Source organism: Quercus lobata, chromosome 6 (assembly GCF_001633185.2).
Source record: "Quercus lobata isolate SW786 chromosome 6, ValleyOak3.0 Primary Assembly, whole genome shotgun sequence".
Lineage (NCBI taxonomy): Eukaryota > Viridiplantae > Streptophyta > Magnoliopsida > Fagales > Fagaceae > Quercus > Quercus lobata.
The window spans coordinates 1,560,635-1,584,393 of NC_044909.1; the positions used below are offsets into that span (position 1 = coordinate 1,560,635).

At 34.5% G+C, this 23,759-nt stretch overlaps 3 protein-coding genes across 3 annotated transcripts; 2 read left to right on the forward strand and 1 right to left on the reverse strand.

Moving 5' to 3' along the window:
- The first annotated feature begins 739 nt into the window (after window positions 1-739).
- Window positions 740-3,409, forward strand: LOC115994464 (pentatricopeptide repeat-containing protein At3g22690). Its single transcript, XM_031118635.1, has one exon. It carries the CDS (start codon window positions 781-783, stop codon window positions 3,325-3,327), a length of 2,547 nt encoding a protein of 848 aa, XP_030974495.1. The 5' UTR covers window positions 740-780; the 3' UTR covers window positions 3,328-3,409.
- Window positions 3,410-3,598: 189 nt separating this feature from the next.
- LOC115994465 (protein RDM1) lies at window positions 3,599-6,704 on the reverse strand. The gene is made up of 3 exons (XM_031118636.1): window positions 6,553-6,704; window positions 5,154-5,342; window positions 3,599-4,129 (listed from the first exon to the last, which is right to left on the reverse strand). Exons 2-3 carry the CDS (start codon window positions 5,323-5,325, stop codon window positions 3,762-3,764), a joined length of 540 nt encoding a protein of 179 aa, XP_030974496.1. The 5' UTR covers window positions 5,326-5,342; window positions 6,553-6,704; the 3' UTR covers window positions 3,599-3,761.
- Window positions 6,705-21,557: 14,853 nt separating this feature from the next.
- Window positions 21,558-23,541, forward strand: LOC115994466 (pentatricopeptide repeat-containing protein At3g22670, mitochondrial). Its single transcript, XM_031118637.1, has one exon. The coding sequence runs from the start codon at window positions 21,698-21,700 to the stop codon at window positions 23,366-23,368; it is 1,671 nt and encodes a 556-aa protein (XP_030974497.1). The 5' UTR covers window positions 21,558-21,697; the 3' UTR covers window positions 23,369-23,541.
- Window positions 23,542-23,759: the final 218 nt, after the last annotated feature.

Genomic DNA, 23,759 nt, shown 5'->3' on the forward strand with positions numbered 1-23,759 from the left:
TAATTATATTTTGATATTACAGTCCGGTTCCCGAAGCAAATACCCCTAGCTTCGCCCTTGAGTATATATTAACACGCCAACACGTTGGTTGGTTCAGTGGTTAGGAGTTCGTGATCCTGCTTGTCAGGCTTGGGTTCGAGTCCTCTCCATAGCCAATTGTTGGTGGGCATCCTTGGTGGGGTTGACCCCCCACACGGTCTGGTTAGAACGGCCGGAGCCTATGTCAGACCGGCGCCCTGCCCGGGGGTATAATATAGCCATAAAGGCCCCCATTTTTCTTCAACCAAAAAAAAAAATATATATATTAACACAAACAATTTGTCCAAAATGGTAGAAGCACAGAAGTCTCTAACTTCAGAATATTAGAATCGAACTGAATAAAAACATTTTTAGTTAGCTCAATTGTACTCAACAAATTGATCCACTCTATAACCAACTGCATCAACAATTGATATAGGGAACATGACTGCAAGATATGTTCCATTGAAAATTGGATGTTGGTTTTTGTCAGTTCAATGGTTTGTTTGTTTTAGTTTAAAATCTCATCTCATTTTGATTGCCGACTTGGTTAAAACCTTTAAAAGTTTTCTACATACAATTGTACTTGTATTTATTTTTTAGGAAGAAAAAAAAAAAGCATCAAGATTTAAAATTTTTTAAAAAGAAAAAAAGAAAAAGAAAAAAAAAAACTGATTTAAACACAATTTCGTCAACCAATATATAAATAGAGGGAGCCAATTCAAGAACTTTCAGTTTAGTTAGTTAGCATCCAACACCATAATGAACACTATGGCTGTAACCCTTCTTCCACTGTCTCCTCTGGTCTCAGCCACTCCAACCTTCATAACTCCCACCAACCAAAATGACCCCAAGACCACATCCAAAGACCCCTCTCCAACTGGGTCTTTCCAGAATTGCAAATCCATCAAAGAACTCAAGCAAGTACAGTCACACTTCACAAAGAAAGGCCTCACTCATAGTCCCTCTACTGTGTCCAAGCTAATTGCTGCGTGTGCCCAAATGGGCACTCTTGAAAGCTTAGATTATGCTCAAAAGGCATTCAAACTTTATAGAGAAGATGAGGGGAGTATTGGGTCTTTGTTCATGTACAATTCTTTGATTAGAGGTTACTCTTCAGCTGGATTTGGTGATGCAGCTATCTTGCTTTATATTGAAATGGTGATTGCGGGTATTGTGCCTGATAAGTTCACGTTTCCTTTTGTACTAAGCGCGTGTGCGAAGATTGTTGGGTTTTGTGAGGGAATTCAAGTTCATGGAGTAGTTGTTAAGATGGGTTTAGAGGAAGATGTGTTTATTGGTAATTCTTTGATTTATTTGTATGCAGAGTGTGGGAAGATGGAGTATGCACGGAAAGTGTTTGATGGGATGCTTGAGAGAAATGTTGTGTCGTGGACTAGTTTGATTTGTGGTTATGCTAGGAGGGATTGTCCAGAGGATGCAGTTTCTTTGTTTTTTGAAATGGTGGAGACGGGTATTACACCCAATTCGGTTACGATGGTGTGTGTGATTTCGGCTTGTGCAAAGTTGAAGGATCTTGAATTGAGTGAGAAGGTAAGTGCTTATGTGGGTGAGGAAGGAGTAAAGTGCAACACGCTTATGGTGAATGCGCTTGTTGATATGTACATGAAATGTGGAGCTATTGGTAGTGCAAAGAGGCTTTTTGATGAATGCGTTGATAGGAATTTGGTTCTATGCAATACTATCATGTCAAATTATGTGCGGCAAGGACTTGTGAGAGATGCTCTTGCTGTTTTTGGTGAGATGCTGCAACAGGGACCACGACCAGACAGAGTTACAATGTTATCAGCAATCTCAGCATGTGCACAATTAGGCGATCTTCTATTTGGAAAGCAGTGTCATGGTTATGTTTTAAGAAATGGACTAGAAAGTTGGGATAACATTTCTAATGCCATGATAGACATGTACATGAAGTGTGCTAAACAAGAAATGGCTCACAGAGTTTTTAACTGTATGTCAAAGAAGACTTTGGTGTCATGGAACTCATTGATCGCAGGTTTAATTGGAAATGATAATGTAGAATCAGCTTGGGAAATTTTCAATGAAATGCCAGAGAATGATCTTGTGTCCTGGAACACAATGGTAAATGCTTTGGTCCAAGAGAGCATGTTTGAGGAGGCAATTGAACTTTTCCGAGAGATGCAGAATGAAGGGATTAAAGCAGATAGGGTGACAATGGTGGGCGTTGCATCTGCTTGTGGGTATTTAGGAGCTCTTGATCTTGCGAAGTGGATCCTTACCTACATTGAAAAGAATAATATTCACTGTGACATGCGGCTTGGCACAGCCTTGGTTGACATGTTTGCCAGGTGTGGTGACACTCAAAGTGCAATACAAATTTTCAATAAGATGGCAAAAAGAGATGTTTCTGCTTGGACTGCAGCCATTGGAGCAATGGCAATGGAGGGAAATGGGGAACGAGCTGTGGAGCTTTTCAATGAGATGCTTAGGCAAGGGGTGAAACCCGATGAGGTAGTCTTTGTGGCACTACTGACAGCATGCAGCCGTTGCAGGTTTGTGGATCAAGGGTGGCATCTTTTCAGGTCAATGAAGGAAATCCATGGAATCTACCCTCAAATTGTCCATTATGGGTGCATGGTTGATTTACTAGGCAGAGCTGGGTTGTTGGAAGAAGCTATTGATCTCATAAAGAGCATGCCCATGGAACCTAATGATGTGATTTGGGGGTCTCTTTTAGCTGCTTGCCGGACACATAAAAACGTCAAATTGGCAGCACATGCAGCTGAAAGGATAACTGAATTGGCTCCTGATAGGACAGGGATTCATGTGCTTCTCTCAAACATATATGCATCTGCTGGGAAATGGAATGAAGTTGCAAAAGTGAGGTTACAATTGAAAGAAAAAGGCATCCATAAAGTGCCTGGATCAAGTTCAATGCAGGTTAATGGCATAATCCATGAGTTCACCTCTGGTGATGAATCACACCCAGAAAAGGCCCACATTGCAATGATGCTACAAGAAATAAATTGCAGACTCAAGGATGCAGGCCATGTTCCTGATTTAACCAATGTTATGCTTGATGTTGATGAGCATGAGAAAGAGTATTTGCTTAGCCAACATAGTGAGAAATTAGCCATAGCTTTTGGTCTTATCAGTACAGGTCAAGGAACGCCAATTCGTGTTGTTAAGAATCTCCGAATATGTGCTGATTGCCACTCGTTTTCCAAATTAGTATCAAGAATATATGAAAGGGAAATTATTGTCCGAGACAATAGCAGGTTTCACTTTTTTCGGCAAGGGAATTGTTCTTGTTGTGATTATTGGTAGTGGAACTTTACAAAAAGAAAGAAACAAACAAAATGATTCATTTGTACTTAAACACTCAGTATAATAAATATATTTGTTAATAATGTCAATTAAAATTTGACCAAACTATGTATCAGTTTAATTCCAATTGTTTGCAGCAAAGAATGACCATTGCAATTTTAAACTCCGACCAAGAGAACATTGTTCGATATAAAATAAACAAATCAAGAATAAATGCGAGTGAGCAGACATTCTTCCAACAGAGACTTATGTCAAAAGTAAACAATTATGGTAAAGGGGGAAAATAGAATGCATAAACAAGAGAAAAGCTCTCTTTCATACTGAAATTTATTAGATACAGGTCCTGATCAAATCTAACAGCTGTAGATGACATTTTACAGAATCAGCGCAAAGGCCAGTGAAAACTGAAGGGCCTGGCCTTTCAGTATATGGTTTCATAATTTTGGGAAAATGGAATCAATAAAAGTATGGTGCAATGGGTCTGAAAGCCAAAGTTTGGCTAAATGAAGATGAGATGAGGTGTGCCGGTGGACTTCTTCAATAAGCCAGATGGTGGCTTCAGCTTTACAAGGGTGAACTAAGGTATCCAAAGGCTTACATTCATCCTCACTGCCAATCCTCAATTGATCCCACTGTTTTAGGAGAATATTGGTGAGGTAGTGCAAGGGCTGATTGTATAACTGCTTAATGGATTTGCCTAATCCCATCCATGAGGTAAATGGAATAACAGAGCCACGGTGTGTTGGAATTGGGATATGCTTCATGTATTCCTGATACATTTCTGCACTTTTGATTAACGCATCTGCGACACGAAAAAAAGAATGTTTATGAAATAACAGCATCTGTGCAAATGAGATCAATGCTAAGGATTCATGAAGGTAAAACAGAGGTACAATGAAAGATGGGAACTAATCTACATTGCAATTTGAAAAATGGGGTCCACAATTTTTATGAACCAGAGAAAGCTTCTAAGAGGTTCCTACATGCTGAGACCTAAGCAAAATACGTCAACAAAAGCTAGCACAACTCAAACAAACAACTTAATAACTTGAAGGTTTTTTTTTTTTTTTTTTCATCTTGATCGGCATGCAAGATTCAGGTATCAAATATTTCCCATTTGTTTTATCCAACTTGCAGAATCTCAAAATGATCTAGCAGAGAACATGTGCATAGGACATGACTAGAAATATATGGAGAATCGGCCTTTTTACAAGGAAAGCAGCTTCTGAACAATGGAGGGAGCAAGAAACTTAACATAAATTTCTTTGGAGCTACAAAGTGTTTTCATGATGATAACAGAAATGTTAAAAAAAATTACATTAGTTGTCCCAAAATATAGTATTCACTATCATCATATATGATAGATTCTTTAGATTCTCATACTACAAAGGTTAAAACAGAAAGCAACTTACTTATGAGTCACTCTGCTGCAAAATCAATGGACAAGCAAAACTAATAGCTAGTTAATCTTAATCAACTGAGTCTGTCATGCTGAAACTGCTTCACCATAAAACCCATTTTATAGAACAAATAGCATTGAAACACCATGTTATGGCCCATTGAGATATTTGCATAATTATGCTTCATTTATGTTGGATATGTTAAATAAATGAAAAATATAAGTTACAAACTCCATTTATTCAATGCAGATTAATGGTAGGTGATTATAATTAGTGAAATTTCGACAGATAAAAAGGGCTATTTTTAAAACAGAGGAGAGGTATACCTGGTTTCAACAGAATAGGTAGTTCGTAGAAGGTTATTCTAAAAAGAACCCAGACTAAGGTTCTTTCTATAATATCAATTGATATGAAGTATACTAATACCTTCATATGATAATTCTTTGCCAGTGTACTCGTCATCGATTGGCTGCTTGCTGTCACACTCATCATCAACTGGCTGCTTTCCATCACACCCATCCATCTCTGAGTCCGAGGAAGAAGAATCATCTGATGATATAACATCAATTTGCTCATTCCATGGCAATGACCTCTTCATGGTATAGAGAATGTATCCTGAAGAAGATAAACCGCCAACTATTCATCCATGTCAATGAAACCAAGAGAACTTAAATATGGTAACACAAAAAAGTTCAATGCTCTTAGATGGATCAAAGTAACTTCTTTTAGTGTGACAACAAGCATGCTACCCACATAAGAATGCAGAAAGAAGAAGAAACATTAAATACTGCACATATTAACACAGAAAGTTCTGGTACTGTTTTAAACCATAAAGCTTTATAACAATAAAATGAACAAATGCAAAAGAAATCAAACAGGGCGAACGGTTTTAGAGAAACTTTATACATCTATTCATTAGTTCATCAGCTAAGCGATAGATATAGATAAATTAGTGTTACTATTAATTTGGATAAATGTCAATGCCTTCAAATCAGATTCAAATCATGGTTTTTATATTATTATTATTTGCATGAACAATAGTTTTGCCATTCTGAACACTTATTCCTTTTGCTTCAAGACTACAAATGTCATACAAGCAAAGACTTGAATTGATGTTTCACACCATTAACCACTGATTCTCTTAAAAGCTTTGATGGCCAAAGTTAATCCAAAAATAAAACCAAACACACAATTAAATTGCCCTTATAAAAGAACTATGACAACGAAAAAAAAAGGTCATGCAGTAATTAACTAGGCACAAAACAAACTAATAGCAAGCACTAATCTAAGTACTCTCAAACTAAACTTTAATTCTGCTGAGTACATATAGCAAAACATTTAAATGGGTCGCTCTAAAAAACCATTTTAGGCTCTGCTATTTCCATATCTTCAAAGCAGGTCTGTCTTCCAATACCCAGCAAAGCTCTTTCTTTTCTCTTTTTTAAATTTATTCCTTCCCCTTTTATCTCTAGTGCGAACAAAAAATCCAACCCCACATCTGTTTTTCAAGTTTGCATGTCAATCTAAAACAACTTGTTATGCACAAAAGATACCCATTTGATTATAGACACTTTACAACATGCACAAAAAACACCCATTTACTCCAGAATCATTCTTGCTTCTAAATTTGTTTATATTTCCAAACCTTCTTAATTTTCCAATCATGGGTTTAAATCAAAATTTCAAAAAAACAAGAGACCACAGCAGTTGGTGACAAATTCAGAAAAAGAAAAAGAAATTTGGGTCATCATGATTTTGCAGAAATTGAAACACTGTTTTAAGTAACAAAGAGAAAAAAATCAGTAAAGAAGGAAAAAGGACTTACCTTTGAACGGCAAATATTACTCTTCAGGGAAATGTGATTTTAGCCTTTGCTGGTTTTGATTTTACCAAAGTGGGTCCATTTGCCGAGAGAGTGAGTGAGAGAGAGTGAAAGAGAGGTGACTGTAAAAGAAGCGTGGACCTTTTATATGGGACAGGCTACACTGAAGGCCCCAACCAGTCAGTCTCGGACCTCATATGCTCATGCCAAATTTTTTGCTTTATTCAGAAAGAAAGGATTACGAGGTCCAATCAGAAATTTTTTTTAATCGATTTTAGGTCCAATTATAATCAGTTTTTTTTTTTTTTTTTTTTAATGTTATTTATTTGGTTACAGAATAATATTTATTTTGAACTGCAAAACATAATAGCATTTCCATCCTATAATTTCATCATATTCTATTTTACTATCTTAAAAAACTATTTCATCCACCCTCAAAAAAAAAAAAAAAAAAAAAAACTATTTTATCAATTATACAATACCATTTTATAATACACTCAACATTCTAACTTTTATTTTACCATACTACACATTAAAATAATATATCTACATAATAAAATAATATATTATGAAGAGAGAGAAAATGAGATAGTGGAGAGAGGAGGCATATTTTTGTAGATAGAATAAAATAATAATTTTTAGATTTAGAATGTTGCTACAGTACTATCACAAAATTTACGATGGTACTGTAGCAATATTGCAAATTTTTTTAGAATACTAGACCAATAAAAGGCCAAATGTTGGGGCCTTTTAGTACTTAATATTAAAATTTGCTTACATATGCCATTTGCAAGGCCAATTGTGAATGCTTAAAAAGAATAATATTTATTTAAATGTAAATAAATTGGAAAAAGTACTTCCCCTTATGTTTCACAATTCCCTTTTTAAACTTCAAAATTGAACAATTTTCCACTTATTATGTTTAGAAAATGATCAAATAGCCAAATATACACTACATCATACCCTATATGTTAAACCTTAACGAAATAGTTTGATTTTAAAAATATTTTATTGTGTAATGACTAAAATACCCAACTAATAATTAAATCTCAAAAATACCCCGAAGAACCTTGGGTTGAGGAGGTGACAACTATGGAAGAGGTTCCTTTAAGGGAACCCACAAGGGTCTGAAGGATAGAGGACTCTACCTTAGTCTTCACTCTGATCTTTGGGATGGGAGGATGGTTGACCTCTTTTCCAATAGCAGAAGGGTCTACTTCCTCATGACCTTTAAAAATAACAAGCTACTTGCGAGCTCAAGCAATCTTCCTCCTTTTGGTACCACGGCCAACTTTAGTATCCTTGACACTCCCCTCAACTTCAAACTTCTTGACAGCCTCCTTTTTTATCTTCTTCTCCTTGCCCTTGCCTACAGGAGTTGTGGCACCAATTTCCTCGGACACCCCCTTTTTAATAGGCACACTAGAAGAAGAGCCCACAATCAGGTCACACCTTGGCTAAGAGGCAGGGAAGTCATTGTCATAGGACACCCAACCACCCCTAGAAGCGTGCTACTCCATAAATCATGTTTTGCTACTTATTGCAGCAAATACAATGCCAGTAGTAGGAAGGGCCAAGCGTTTGTTATAAGATGGGGCAGAGAAGATATCAGGATCGAGAACTCTTCCAATCTTACTTGAGCCAACGAAGTCCGAGAAAGATTTTTGAACCCTCCTCCAGTAACCAGTAAAGCTACTAGAAGCAAAAACTCCTCGTTGAGAACTTGGTACCACAAATTGGGAGCTCCTCCATGACCAATAAGAAAAGGCTTGAAGCCTTAAAAATGAATCTAGAGATGGAAGGGAAGGCACCATCTCTTTGAATACCGGCAAGATATCTTGGTCGAAGCCAAACTGTCTAAGCACTCTGTGTGCAGAATAGTGAGTGTACTTCAGACCGCTCAATGAAGGTACTGGAAGTCACGAGGGGCTAGTACAGGCCAAGTATGCCAAGCTGCTTTTGTCTCTTCGACGAAGGTCAAAAGTGTGCCCTGGAGAGTTAAGGAAGGAAGACAAAATGGAATCACAAGCAAATCCAGTACTAAACTCCAGGGGGGAATGCCAACTCAAATGCCTTGCCTGGTCAAATAATTCTATCAGATTGAGGCTACCACCTTTCAAGTTAAACCAACAAAAGATAATAGGGTGGCCATCAGTAGAGCTGCCACCTATGTTTTAAAAACCAGACCGAACCAACCGGTTCAACCGAGAATCAGACCTTAATCTGGTTCGGTTATTAGTTAAAACTGAAAATGAAAGAAAAACCGAATAAACAATACAAACCGACGGTTCAACAGGCATAATCGAAAACCAGTGCTGTTAAACTGGTTTTAGCACTTCTTCATAAATACTTCAGTTGTTGTGTTTTTTAACCTAAAAATAAAAAGAGAGATCTTGTTTCAGATTTAAGAAGAGAGGTTTTGATTTTGAAAATGCACTCTCAAGTATGAAGTGGTGAAGCCTAACTGCCTAAGACACCCACAGTGACCTAAAAACATCAAATTTACTTACCTTTTGCTCAAAAGAAAAAAAAATCAGATTTATTATATTTGTGTTGAGGAAGAACCAAAGAAACCTAAAGATAAGCGGATTTGTAATGATCTATTGCTTCAATTAAGGCTTCTTCTTTTTTTTACTGATCTTGCCTCTTGCACATGCAAATATTCACTTCAAGGGAGTTTTATGATGAGTCATTGGTGGATGGGCATCCTATGACAATGCTGAAGACTTAGTACCGAATGCACATATTCACAAGAGAGAGAGAGAGAGAGAGAGAGAGAGAGAGAGAGAGAGAGAGAGATGAAAAAGCAAAAAGTGAGATGGGAAAATGAAAAGAAGTGCTAAAACTTGAATCAAACATGTGGCAGTGGTTGTACAGATTTCAAGATTTCAAAATGTGTAGTAGTTGGAATATTAATGGGTAGAATGTGTGGAGGGAGAAAAATATCAAGTGGGCAATGATATTACTACCCATTGGTGCACCTACTTTTTGCTATTGGAAAGGTTAAAAAAAAAAACTAAAATATTTTATAGTGGGCTTGTGGGTTGTGGGTGCTTGTATATGTTTTTTTTGTTTTTGTTTTTGTTTTGGTTGAATTGTGTTGAGTAGTGTCTAAAAGTTGGTAAACTAAAGTTTAATGTTTTACTATTATTTAATTTTTTAGTTAAAATGACCAAATATAAAATTATTTATTTATTTATTTTTATAATTATTAATTAAATTATTTATGACGTCATCGGTTCGACCATCAGTCGGACCCCAGTCCAACCAGAAAATCGATAATTAGTCCATTTTTTCAGTTCTTTCACTGTACCAATTTTTAAAACCATGGCTACCACACAGGCCCTTGATCACATCCAGGGATCCTTGAAACTTATCTTTCACGTACTTTAGGTTCTTGCACTTCGCCAAAGTAACAGAAGAGTGGCCCCACATAAACACCTGAAGAATAGCACAATGTAGGGATGAAGTTATGGTGTAACAGGAATTGCCTTCAATCTCGTCACTGTAAAGTAAATCCAACTGAGAGTAAACGTGGCCTAAGAACATGGGGGCTAGAGGATACTAAGCGCCCCTGGCCAACTTAATATCAAGAGGGAAAAAGGTGGACTTAATACCATATCCAGGAAACTCACTGAAGAGAAACTTACTCAACCACAGTGCTAGGAACCCAACTCGCCTAACTATCTTATCTTTTTCTTGAGAAAGGGTTGTTGCTTATTTACTCATCCTAGTTGGCTTACCTTTAGAAGAAGCAGTACGCCCACCAAAAAGCTTGAAGAGTCGATCCTCAACCTTGAGGTCCACGCCAGAGAGCTGGATATCAAAAGGGTTTTCATCACCAAACACTGGGAGGATGAAATTAATGACCACATCCTCCAAGGTAATGGTGAGTTCACCAATGGAAAAAAAGAATGAATGAAGAGAGGGGGACCAATGGCGCACCAAATGTCTAAAGCCTTTAGCATCCCTGAAACCTTCAAGATTCCTAGAGATCACTATTGACTTCAGGATCCCGGCGTGCTCCAAACAATTAACAAATTCACCATTAGACAGCTCTTCATCTACCTAACTAGACCAACCAGTAATTTTTCCTGGGACGAAATCAAAAAAGATAGGAACTGCCTCTTGAGATCCTTGCTTGATTTGAAGGTCCAAAATTTCCCTTGGATCTGGAATCTGAGTAGAGTTAGCAAATGTAGGCTGACTGGAAAACACCCAGGAATGTGGGGAAGAAGGAGCCTCACCATGAAAGACTTGAGAGAAAAACAAACTAGGAGTGTACCAGGGGCCTCGTAAAAAGAAGGTTGGACGATTTGAAACTTCCTGCACCTCACCCTGCGCCGACCCTGTTGAAGAACCTTCACCTTCAGAGGGGTGGGAGAATGCTCTCTCCTTTTTCGTTAGGAAGAAGAGGAAGCCATAGAAGGACAGTATAACAGAGGAGTAAGGAAGTTTAGAACAGGAGAAAGCAACAAAGGAAGGAGCAAAAAGAGAGAAGATGAGTTGGGAAAGTATCTTTGAAAGTGAAAGGATGGCTTAAAGTAATTGCAATAATGGCGTAGAGAAAAGTTGAAGAAGACGAAGTATGGAAAAATGCGCTAGTTGCCACAATTCAATTTTACAAGAAAAGTTATTGTCAGTTATTAATGAGAGTTATGGGAAACGTAAAAAGAGGAGGAGGAAGTTTACGCAAACACTAAACTGCCATGTTCTGTGAAAAGAGGGGGGAAGTTACAAAAGGAGTGGAATATGTGGGGTAGTACATCAGAGGGCAACGTAATGGAGCAGGGTTCCATAATAAAAAGGGGAAGGGATCCCGAGGGCGGTAGAAACACCAATTGCAGATCCTTGCAAAACCCAAGAATCTCGTCTACTCATGCGTGGGCTATAGGCAACCCACGAGTTCGGGGGGGCTAAATGTTGAGGTCCAAAATATCACAATATTGCATCAAGGTCCAAAATGATACAAAATTGAAATTTGAGAACCATTTGGGCTTTCAAGGAAGGGGTAAGGCCCAAACTCACCAATTAAGAACTACTTAAAATAAGTAGGAAAGAGCCCAAATCCATGAATAGGTAAGCTTTGAGCCTTATGAAATAAAGAAAAAAGGAAACTCAGGCCAACCCTTAAGAGAGAAAATTGCTAGGGAACTCAAAAAGAAAGTTAAACCAGGATACCTGGGAATTCTAATAAACACGGGATTCTTGGGATATGCAGTAGGAGACCAGCTGGGATTGAGACAACTCAAGGGAGCATACCCATGAACACAAAGAACGAGGATGGATATGTCCCATCAGCCACCCAATGATGTAGAAAGAGATAGATGACTTAGGAATCAACACTTCATCAAAAGAAGCTTGGTGCCTCGGGGAACGCAGGGAGATGAACCATGAAGGAAGGTGGTTGGGGATCTTTCAGCCTGATAGAGAGGAATTTGCCTATTTAGAGAAAATGACAAAAGGTAAAGCAACCAAAAGGTGGGTCTGAAAAGTAGTATTTTGAAGTTTTGGGAAAAGAGGATTGAAAGTCAGCACTTAGGACCTCCCAAAAGAGGAAGGTTAGCTAAGGACTTTTGGAGGGGGAACCTCAAAAAGGGAAATAATGAGAAAATAAGGAAGGGACCAGCCATCAATGTTGCTGGCGCAACATTAGTTTTGGTACCTAGAGCAACAAATGGAGGAAAGTAGTGGTACACCAAAAACCCTAAGAGAGCACTATAAAAGGAGAGGGAGCCAACAGTAAAAAACCATTTAGCAATAGTGAATCAGAGAGAAAAGATCCTTTAAAAAACTCTTTCAGAATTCAAAAAGCGAGAAAATAGGGAAAACTCCATGAGGGATCCTGAGATAGACACTAGAGGATACACTTGGATTCAAACCTCACAAGTCTTAGAAGCCTGAAGCAGGGTCGTCTGAAGCTATAGGCCATTTAGGCCACCGTCTAAGGCCCCTACTTGTAAGAGGGTCCCCAAATAATAATAATATATTATATAATATTACAAAAAAGAAAGAAGAAAAAAAACACTCTCACTCTCTAACTCTCTCCATCTTGATTCTAAAAAAAAACACTCTTTTTAGTTGACATACTCATCGATTGGTATTGGCAATAGACTTGGTGTGTTCACAGATCTTCATTTCAGGTTCTTTTTTGTTTTCTCTTCCTTTGTCTCTTTTGTCTTCTTCAGCTACTGGGTGTTTGAATTTTTTTTTTGAAGAGGAGCTGCTGGGTTTTTATTCTTCTTTTTGGCTGAACTTTAGTTTAGTTGTACTCTTTACTCTTTTTTGTTTGTTCTTTTAAATTTAGATTTCTCTAGAAGGCTATCTAGCTATGGAATGGTCCAAATGGACCCCCTAAAGATTTAAAGTATTTATTCTAGACTTCTCTAGTCTTACACGTTTTGTTTTTGTTTTGTTTTTATTTTTATTTTTAAAGAAATCAGATTTAGTGGGATGGAGCCATGGAGGGATAGTGGGCTCTAGGCTGGTCTTAGTCTTAGTGTGGATCAAGTTGAGTCCTACACATTTTGCTAAAAAAAAGGTTTAATTCTACACACAAAAAAAAAAAAGATAACAAAATTATAAATTTAGAATAATTTACTTTGTATTAATATTAATTTTAATTTTTTTGTGCAAGTTTAAAGTGTAAAGTGATCATATTAAGTAAAGCTGCAATTGTGCTTTTGATAAATCAGGCTCTGTTGTTTTATACATTAAATTTATATTATTCTAGTTAAATTGTAATTTTTTATTTTTTTTTATTATAGATTGTGTTTCATTTATTTATAAATATTTTTTAATTACAAATGTCTACTAGAAAATATCCATCTGGATATGAAAAACTAAAATATATATATATATATATATATATATATAAAAAGACAAAGAGAAGAACTAATTGAATCTCAAAAAGGAGCTATGGACAAATTTATTACTAGTAAAAAACAAAATCTTGCAAACAATTTGAGTGAAGGTTTCATAAATGAACAAGAAATTCATCAAAAAGAGTTGGAAGATAATGAAAATATACAACAAAATGATAATAACGAAGGTGGTCATGATAATGTTCAAACCTGTAATGTTACCATTCTTGATAATGAAGCTCAAAATAATTTAGAGGAGAGTGAAAATATTAATGATCAACCTAATTATATTCCTACAAATATTTTTGATCCAAGTCAATGGAAAACTATTGATATAAAATTAAGAGATTTGTTAGTAGAAAATGGTCCAATAAGAGTTGATGATCTAAACTTTCCTATAGATAAGAACCCTAGACATTTTTCTACTACGCATTATATTCGAAAATTACCAAATGGGGAGAAACATGATAGAAAATGGTTAGTGTATTCGAAAGACCTAGATAAAGTATTTTGTTTTTGTTGCAAGTTGTTTAATTCAAAATCTAATACAAATCAACTAGCTAATGGAGGAACTAAAGATTAGAAAAATATTAGTTCTATTCTTAAAAATCACGAAACAACCAATGAGCATATTACTAATATGAATACTAGGATTGATTTAGAACTAAGATTATTGAAGAATAAAACAATTGATAAAAATGTCCAAGAACAAGTTAAGAAAGAGAAAGATCATTGGAAAAAAGTGTTATTAAGAATAATAGCGGTGGTAAAAAATCTTGGTAAAAATAATTTGGCATTCCGAGGAAAAAACGAAAAGATCTATCAAGAAAATAACGGAAATTTTTTAAGTATAATTGAAATGATTGCTGAATTTGATCCAGTAATGCAAGAACATGTTCAACGTATTCAACATGATGCAATCCATAATCATTATCTTGGACATAATATACAAAATGAAGTGATACAATTATTAGCAAATGAAATTAAAAGTAAAATTATAAAAAAGATTAAAGAAGCAAAATACTTTTCAATTATACTTGATTGTACCCCCGATGTAAGTCATCAAGAACAAATGACTCTCATACTAAGATGTGTGGATATTTCAATAAGTCCGATAAAAATAGATGAACATTTTGTGGAATTTTTAAAGGTAGATAATACCTCTGGAAAAGGTCTTTTCAATGAAATTATAAATACAATAAAAAATCTTGAACTTGATATTAATGATGTACGTGGACAAGGATATGATAATGGGTCGAATATGAAAGGAAAAAAACAAGGGGTACAAAAAAAAATTCTTAATATAAATCCTAAAGCATTTTACACACCATGTGGTTGTCATAATCTCAACCTTGTTCTATGTGATATGGCTAATTCTTGTCCTAAAACTATATCTTTTTTTGGAGTAGTACAACGTATATACACACTATTTTCTTCTTCCACAAAGCGATGAAAATTTTTACGGGATAATGTGACAGGTTTAACTCCTAAGCCATTGTCACAAACACGTTGGGAAAGTCGAATTGAAAGTGTGAAAGCAGTAAAATTTCAAGTTCTAGAAATAAGAGATGCTTTGTTACAATTGGCAAAAACAAGTGAAGATCCCAAAACAAAAAGTGAAACTGATTGTTTAGCAACATATGAGATTGAAAGTTTTGAGTTTTTGCTAGCTATGACTATTTGGTATGACATATTATTTGTTGTTAACTCTGTTAGTAAAAATTTACAATCGAAAGACATGCATATTGATGTTGCTATAGATCAATTAAAAGGTCTCATGTCTTTTTAAAAAAAATATAGAGAAGTTGGATTTACATCTGCTATGAATTCATCTAAAGAAATTGCAACCAAAATGAAAATAGAGCCTATATTTCGTGAAAAATGTATAATTCATAGGAAGCAACTGTTTGATGAGAATGTTAATGATGAGACAACACAATCTACTGAAAAATATTTTAGAATTAATTATTTTTTATATATAGTAGATCAAGCTATTTCTTCAATTGAAAGTAGGTTTGAACAAATTCAAATATATGAAAATATTTTTGGTTTTTTATTTAATTTTGAAAAACTAAAATCATTAGATAATGATAGTTTGAAAAAAAATTGTCTTAATCTTGAATGTTTTCTCACACATGAAACTTATTCAGATATTGATGGCTTAGATTTATTTTCAGAACTAAAAGTTTTAAAAGAAGTTTTGCAAATAAATGATAACTCTCCAATTAATGTACTAAATTGTATAAAGAGGCTAGAATATTTTCAGAATATTACTAACTATATCTGTTACAGTTGCTTCCACAGAAAGAAGTTTTTCAAAATTAAAATTAATAAAATCCTATTTAAGATCAACTATGTTACAAGAAAAATTAAGTGGATTAGCCATATTATCAATTGAAAAGGAAATGTTAGCAGAATTTGAATGCAAAAATTTAATTAGTAATTTTGCCTCTCGAAAAGCAAGAAAAATAAATTTTAATTGAAAAAAATATATGAATTTATAATTAAATATAATAAAAGGCCCCATTTAAAGCTTTCGCCTAGGGCTCCCAAATTCGTTAAGCTGGCCCTGGCCTAAAGTAGCTATCTAAGTCAATGACTTTTGAACTTATTTGGACCTTGTAACATATCCTAGAGTGAAAAAGACATAATGTATTAGAAACTCAAGAAATAATGAAGCATTATTCATCATTTTGAGGATCCCAAACATTTATTTACCTTTACTATTCCTTTACTGTTCTTTACTTTACAATATGTATATATTTGCATGTATGAGTATGTATGTGTTGTAGGATCCATGTTTTGTACACAACTTGGTTCGTAATCAGCCCAATATAGCGGCGGTGAATCAAGCTCAGTCCACCAAACAACAAGTATAAGGCTCAGGATCCTTGTTTCTACTTGGGCCTGGGTATTGTTCAAAATAAAAACCCACAACATATTTTAGTATTTTCTATTTTTTTTCTTAAAAAATCTATCTTTTTAATTTTAGCTAACCAAATATGTTTTTTTATTTCAAAAATACAAGATTTTTTTTTTTTTTTTCAAAAAAAAATTTTTGAAAATAAAAAATAAAAACTATTACCAAACATAACCTAAACTTTTAAATTTTAGAATAAATGACTAATGAGTATTCATTAGATACCCAATGGGTTTATATCTATTTACGCTTGTGTTAAAAACTTTAAAATTGTGCCTCCATTCACAGATCATGGCCCACCATCTTTATCGAACCGATCCAGTACAAATATGGATTAAAAAAGTCGGAGGGAAGTGTGATTAATGTTATGAGTATAAAGCTACTGTTGCCTAACAGTATCTCAGAGTTAATTCAATATATTTTTTCAAAAAGTAATTTTCTTTCAAGAATCCTATTGAGAGATCAAGGAAAGCTACAAGAAGATAATCAAGAGTCATCAAACCTAAAGAGCAGGTATGGAAATTTACCTTTTTAAATTTCCAAAAGTAATTTAGATTATAGTTCTTCGAAGAAATGTAATTTTTTTTTTTTGAAAATTTTAATAGATAAAAATATAATAAATGATATAAAAGTTTTTGTAATTTTTATGTTTATTTCTTTTTATTGTTTTGTTAGTCAGTAATTTGATACTGCATTGTAAATTGTAAATTTGTTCTTGAATATATAATTAGTAAAGATACAGATATTATAAACTTGTTAAAAAATGGTAGTAATTGAAAGATTCTTTCTAAATGGACTGTTTAATTGAATTATTTGGTTTTCTTTTTCTTTTAATTGATTTTAAATTGTAAATTTGTTCTAAAATATATATATTTAGTAAAGATACAGATATTATAAACTTCATGTTAAAAAAATGGTAGTAATTAAAAGATTCTTTCTAAATGGTTTGTGAAAGGGCTGAATTTAGTTTTTTTTGGTCTAAAAGATGAATGAATTAAGGCCTAAAGAGCCCAATATTATAAATTTGTAGAAAGTGGGCTGAAAAGTTAGGTTTCAAGGAAGTGGACAACGCCCTTAATGGGCTAAAGATGATAAAAGAGCAAGGAAAAGTAGTGAATAGACAAATATAATGCACAAAAATTCTTCCTCGGCAATATCCAAGGAGAATAGTTTTTGAATATATTTCCCTTAGATTTGATTACAATTACTGTTCTTAATGCTATGGTGGTTTCTCTACAGATTTTCTCCCCTTTCTTCCGGGAGGGTCTCTTACATTATATAGCCCCTTTCAGATGATCTTGGCCCTCCATTTGTTAATTGTTTAGTTCTCCATTTGAGTGCTTGTTCTATCAGACACATTCCCAAACCCCTTGTGAGTTGCGGCGGCCAAGGCAGTACTATTCTAGGGTCTTCTTCACATAAATGCATCCAGAAGGTTTGGTGGAATGCATTAAATGTGGGGGCAGCCACCATCCTTCCAGGTATGTCAGGGCTAACCTCCTCTACGAAGCTTTTTTCTCAATAGCAGGACCTCCTCTGGCAATGTGCCACTGACGTGGCTTTACTGTCCGAGCGTGTGGCCTCCTCGGCACGATAATGGGCTCCTCGGCCAAAGATATGACACGTGGCATAGGTACCTTATCTGAATTATTGTGCCCCATAGTTTGTTTAATTCAATTAATCGTTTTTCTTTTTCTTTTTATTTATTTAAATCATATGAATTGTGCTTATTGTGTATATCATTCGAGGACTTGTTTTGAAAACTGTTACATGAGAAAATTATTTCCCGCTGGTTCCTCTAATTATAGGAAAATAGTGAATTTTACGTCAAAGAATTGTTAAAAAGAATACTAGAGCAACATAAAGCTGCTTGTGTCACTTCCCTGGTATTTGATGCTAATGCTAGAGCTTTGGATGAAGTCAACGGAGTGTAAGGATATATTTAGCGGCTTTTTGAGGGAATTTCCAAAATTTCAGCGAAGTACCAATTTATAATTCAACAACATGCTCAAGGATTTCTACTTCCGGATGGCTCCAATATTTTGGAAGGGGAAGCACATCAACAACAACATCTGCTACAAACGCATCAGCAACAGCAATAGCAACATGTTGCCGAAACCCAGATCGAACAGCAGTTATATATGTGTTATGAAAATCTCCTTCATATGCCCGACATACAAGCAACACAGGGTCAGACTCAAGAACAGTTGCTTGAAGTTCAAACCCAGATTGAGCAGCAATTAAAAGAAAGTAATGAGTGACTTCTCAATCCGATACTCTGGTCCTGATCGAGGATTTGTCGCAATTACTACAGAACTAGTTGAGTTCCTGCACGATATGCGGTGCAATTTAATATTAGTTTTCTCCAATATTTCGATAAGTTTTACCAAAAATCATGTAACTTAACTGATTGACAGCTCAATTTCCAATAGAAAGGATTTAGATCCTCACTCTCAACTATCGATGTATAAAAAAGATATTTCAATAAATTTCATTGTAAAAAATTGTAATCTTTAGTTAATTTATATATAGACAAAATAGAAATACACTAAGAGTAGTATAGTGATTTGATCATACTATATATGTGTGTTTACAAATTGAAAATTGCATAATATAGTAGCTAATATAGATAGATGTTTCATGCCTACTAAAAAATGCATATATCCTTCAATTATTATTATTATTATTATTTTTACATTCGTGATTGTGTGTTACTAAAAAAAATTTTCCCCCTTTTTGTTGGACATGGTTTCAATTGTTGCAAAAACAACTAAATTTGAGTAAAAATGCCATATTTCAAATCAATTGTTTCTCACATAAAAAAACCAATTGTTTCTCATATAAATCTTAGAAAAATGACACTAAAATTTCATTATGCTTAAAATAATTAATATAACAATATAAAAATATTTATTATATTAGTAATCTTTCTAATTACATAGAATACATATTATAGTGTTAGTTCCACACACACACATATGCGTGCGCACACACACACAAATGAGTTAGGAAATTTAAAGGATTAAGTTTAATTTTAGTGAATTCACAAATATTTAATTTTTTATGGCTTTTGTGACAATTGTTGTCAAAGAAACTAAACATGAGTAAGAATGTCATATTCTAAATTTATTATTATTATTCCAATTAAAAATTATTTTCTATATAGAGTTTATAAAAATAATCATATAAATTCATTTAATATAAATAATTAATGCACAACAATAGATAATTAATATATGCATTTACTCTATTGGCTAATTCAATAAACTAATACTTTAATATTAATGCAAACTTTGTTGAAGTAGAAAACTAAATAAAGAGAAGTTCAAGGAATGCGTCACATGGCACAACCTCGTATTCTCCAACATGAGGTTTTTGATATTTTATGTAAGACGGTTTTGGATAATATTTTACATATATTATAAGAAAAGGTAAACTAAATTAGAGTAAAGAAATATATACATTTTGAGATATTAAATAGCAATTTCACTGCATATTTGTAGCCTTCTCAAGGTAAGATTAAAAAAAAAAAAAAAATCATGTAACCAAAGATAAATGCAAAAGAGTAACGGGATCATGAAAATCAACTAATTTGTGTTGTGTTCACATATTTCATACCATGAAATGAAAGTATGCCCAACTCTCTCACCGTCTTTTACTCATCGATAGTGTGACATTTAAACATGATATGGGCAAGTGTGTATGCATATATCTTGTAGATGATTTAAAATTAAACCATGGTAGAATATTATCTCTACTTATATACCCAAAACAAAAACTATCCAATCAAATTACCCAAACCTAAATCATATTTAAGCCCTTAATTTTAAAAAGAAAAAAGCAAAAAAAAAAAAAAAAACTCATAGGGGTTTTGGCGTCTTGATGGTAGTGGGAGACCTGTATAACAGAGGTGGTGACTTCTTAGATTTCTCTCTCTCTCTCTCTCTCTCTCAAATTTTTTGTTAGTTTCAGGTCTTTTATTTTGGTGATATATAGTGAAATAGTGCGTTTTATTTAAGAATACATAACATTTTTGTGTCTCTCTATCTCTCTTCAAGGCCTTATCTAGTTAGTTATTACTATTAGTCCTTAATTATTATTATTTTTGCGTTTTTTAAAATACTAAAAATGGTGGGTCTGCTAAAAGACATGAAGAAAGAAGAACAGAGAAAGGTGCGGTGTAAGCTTAGTCAATTAATGAGACATTAATGAGATAACAGTAAAATAAGTTAATGTGAGCTTTTGGGTAACAGTTAAAAAAAAAAAAAAAAAAGAGGTAAAAAAAAGGGTAAATGCAAAATTAGAGTGCTACTTGGCAGGACCTCATGTACTCCCGCATAAGTTCTCTACTTTTATATATATATATATATATATATATATAGGTGAATACTATTGAAGGGGATTCCCCTTAAAATCACTTATTCTCAAAAATTTATTACAAGAATGAGAGTACAAGAGTACTTATAAAATTTTTCATACAACTAACAATCATTAGTTCCTTGCTAAGTGTCAAACTAACACTAAATACATCTAATACAAGTAAGTAACTAATTCATTAACAAGACTGACTAATTCAAATAAGAAGATTGCCATATAAGCTAACTGCCTTAAGGTTTAGAACATCGAAAAACAGCTTTTAGTATTTTCTAACTAGTAGCTACAAGCTTATAGTATTTTCTGACTATAGTAGGTAGGCACTGCATTTATTACAAACATTAACGTTTAAATAATTACTCTAATTACTATTAGAGTGTCTTTTATTTTTTTACTATTATGTTAGAAATATAAATTTGATTGGTTTAGGCCCAATGAATCACTATTTTCTGACTATGGTAGGTTGGTACACGTTTGATTCAGCCAAAAAAAAAAACATTAACGTTTAAAAAATAACTGTAATCGCTATTAGAGTGTCTTTTATTTATTATTATTATGTTAGAAATATAAATTTGACGGGCTTAGACCCAATGAATCAATATCTATACTACACTAATTGGTTTTTTTATATAGTTAGAAACTAAGTCCCAAATCTCTTATTCATCTATTAAACAATTTATGAGTTAAACTTACTAGAACTTACCATATAAAAGTAGTCTGGTGCACATCTTAAATTGTAAAAGGAGCCTTGTACACAATTTTTGAGCGCATTACACAATTTAGTGTGCAAATAATTACAATTACTTACCTTTTTTTAAAAAGAAAAGGAAAGTACAATTACTTACCAAAAGACACTGCACAGCACACATAAGCTATGGCCGGTTTGTTTCTTCGTGTCTCTCATAGGCTCAAAGCCCACCATAAGTAGAAGCTCAAACAAATCCATTTCATAAACAATCTTTCATTGCCTCATCCTTTTCCAAAATCCAAAATGCTCTCATCAAAGTTCCAAATTTTCAAGCTTCTCTCTCACACAAGAAAAACCAAGCCTTTCATCTTCTTATACCACCCACTATGCACCATGACTTACTCAACCCAACTCACCGAATCGCCCGAGCTTCCGAGTTGGGTCAAATTCAGCGACACCCAAAACCCATCAAACCCAGATTCAGATGATGATTTTGTTATACCTTCACTTGCTGGTTGGGTTGACAACCACAAGTTTCATGATCACAGCAAAGTTGTTAAGCAAATGCTAAGTGAAAACACTGAGACAGAGGTGGATAAAATCAGCAAAATCCTCAAGAATTGGTACCCGTCGCCTGATAATGCAGCGGAAGCTCTAAATGGGTTTGGTTTTATTGCATCAAACAATTTAGTTGAACAGCTTTTGAAGAGATTTTGCAATGATTGGGTCCCGGCTTTCGGAGTTTTCACTTGGGCAAAAATGCAAACAAGTTATAGGCATTCTCCTGAGCTTTATGATTCCATGGTTGATATCTTAGGAAAGGCGGAGCAGTTCCATACTGTGTGGGAATTGGTGGAGGAGATGAATGAGTTAGGTGGGTATGTCACATTGGTCACAATGAGTAAGGTTATGAGGAGGCTTGCAAAGGCTGGTAAATACAAGGAGGCAATAGAGGCATTTAGGAAAATAGAGATGTTTGGTGTGAGCAAAGATACCACATCAATGAATGTACTAATGGATGCATTGGTGAAAGAGGGTAGTGTTGAGGATGCCCATGATGTTTTCTTGACGTTCAAGAAAGTAATACCTTTGAGTGCTCACACATTCAATGTACTGATACATGGGTGGTGCAAGGCTAGGAAATTAGACCATGCCAAAAAGGCTATGGAGGATATGGAGAAACATGGGTTTCAGCCTGATGTGTTCTCCTATACTTATTTCATTGGAGCCTATTGTCGGGAAAAGGATTTTCGTAAAGTGGATAAAATTCTTGAAGAAATGAAAGATAAGGGCTGCCGGCCTAGTGAGGTGACTTATACTATTGTAATGCATGCTCTAGGGAAGGCAAAAAGGATTAATGAAGCTTTGGAGGTTTATGAGAAGATGAAGAGGAATGGTTGTGTTCCTGATGCATCAATTTATAGCTCTTTGATATTCATTCTTGGTAAGTCCGGTAGGCTTAAAGATGCACGCGACGTATTTGAGGACATGACAAAGCAAGGAGTTAGTCGGGATGCATTGACATATAATACTTTGATCTCTTGTTATTGCGTGCATTTGCAAGAAGAGGCGGCGATGAAGTTGCTTCAGCAAATGGAAGAGGATACTTGCAAGCCAAATCTTAAGACTTATGGTCCTCTATTGAAGATGTGCTGTCAGAAGAAGAGAATGAAGGTGCTATACTTCTTGTTAGACCACATGTTTAGAAATGACATCAGTCCAGAAGTTGGGACTTATTCGCTTTTGGTGCATGGACTATGTAAGAACGGGAAACTTGAACACGCTTGCTTGTTCTTTGAAGAGATGGTGTTGAAGGGAATGGTTCCAAAGGATTGCACATACAAGATGTTGACGGAAGGACTTGAGGGCAAGAGTATGACAAAAGCAAAGGAACATATTGAGAAGTTGATGTCACGGTCACAGAACAACGAAGCAAAAGAGCACATCTACTACAATGGTAGTTTTTGTCTTTAGATCAGGATGAATTGCTTCAGCTATTTTACATTGGGTTCGATGAGTTTCTAATATATTACCAATGAAATCAAAGTGTTATTTTTATTTTCTAGGATGATGAATGTGAATAATTTTATCAGTTTTGTCATTTTTGACATATGAGAAATTTATCATTCCATTATAGTGAATATATCAACATGCGATATGGGATCATTTCAACTTTGAGAATGTTTACAATGAGCTCCAGTCTTCTAAAAACTTGGAGGACATATTTCTTCCCATGTAGTCAAAACTTAAAATTCTGCTCTTCAAATAGTGGACAGAACCAGTGTCTGTCTAGTTTTTGGGCTTCCAGAAGGAAGGTGCAATAACTTTATCTAGCTTTTGGGCTTCCAGAAGGTAGTTGCAATTC

Excerpts from the sequence above, each read along its gene's own strand:
- LOC115994464 (XM_031118635.1), top strand. The coding sequence starts at position 781 with ATGAACACTATGGCTGTAACCCTTCTTCCACTGTCTCCTCTGGTCTCA.
- LOC115994465 (XM_031118636.1), bottom strand. The coding sequence starts at position 5,325 with ATGAAGAGGTCATTGCCATGGAATGAGCAAATTGATGTTATATCATCA. Across the intron at positions 4,130-5,153 it reads CAAAGAATTATCATATGAAG|ATGCGTTAATCAAAAGTGCA; the intron begins GTATTAGTATAC and ends TTCGTGTCGCAG.
- LOC115994466 (XM_031118637.1), top strand. The coding sequence starts at position 21,698 with ATGCTCTCATCAAAGTTCCAAATTTTCAAGCTTCTCTCTCACACAAGA.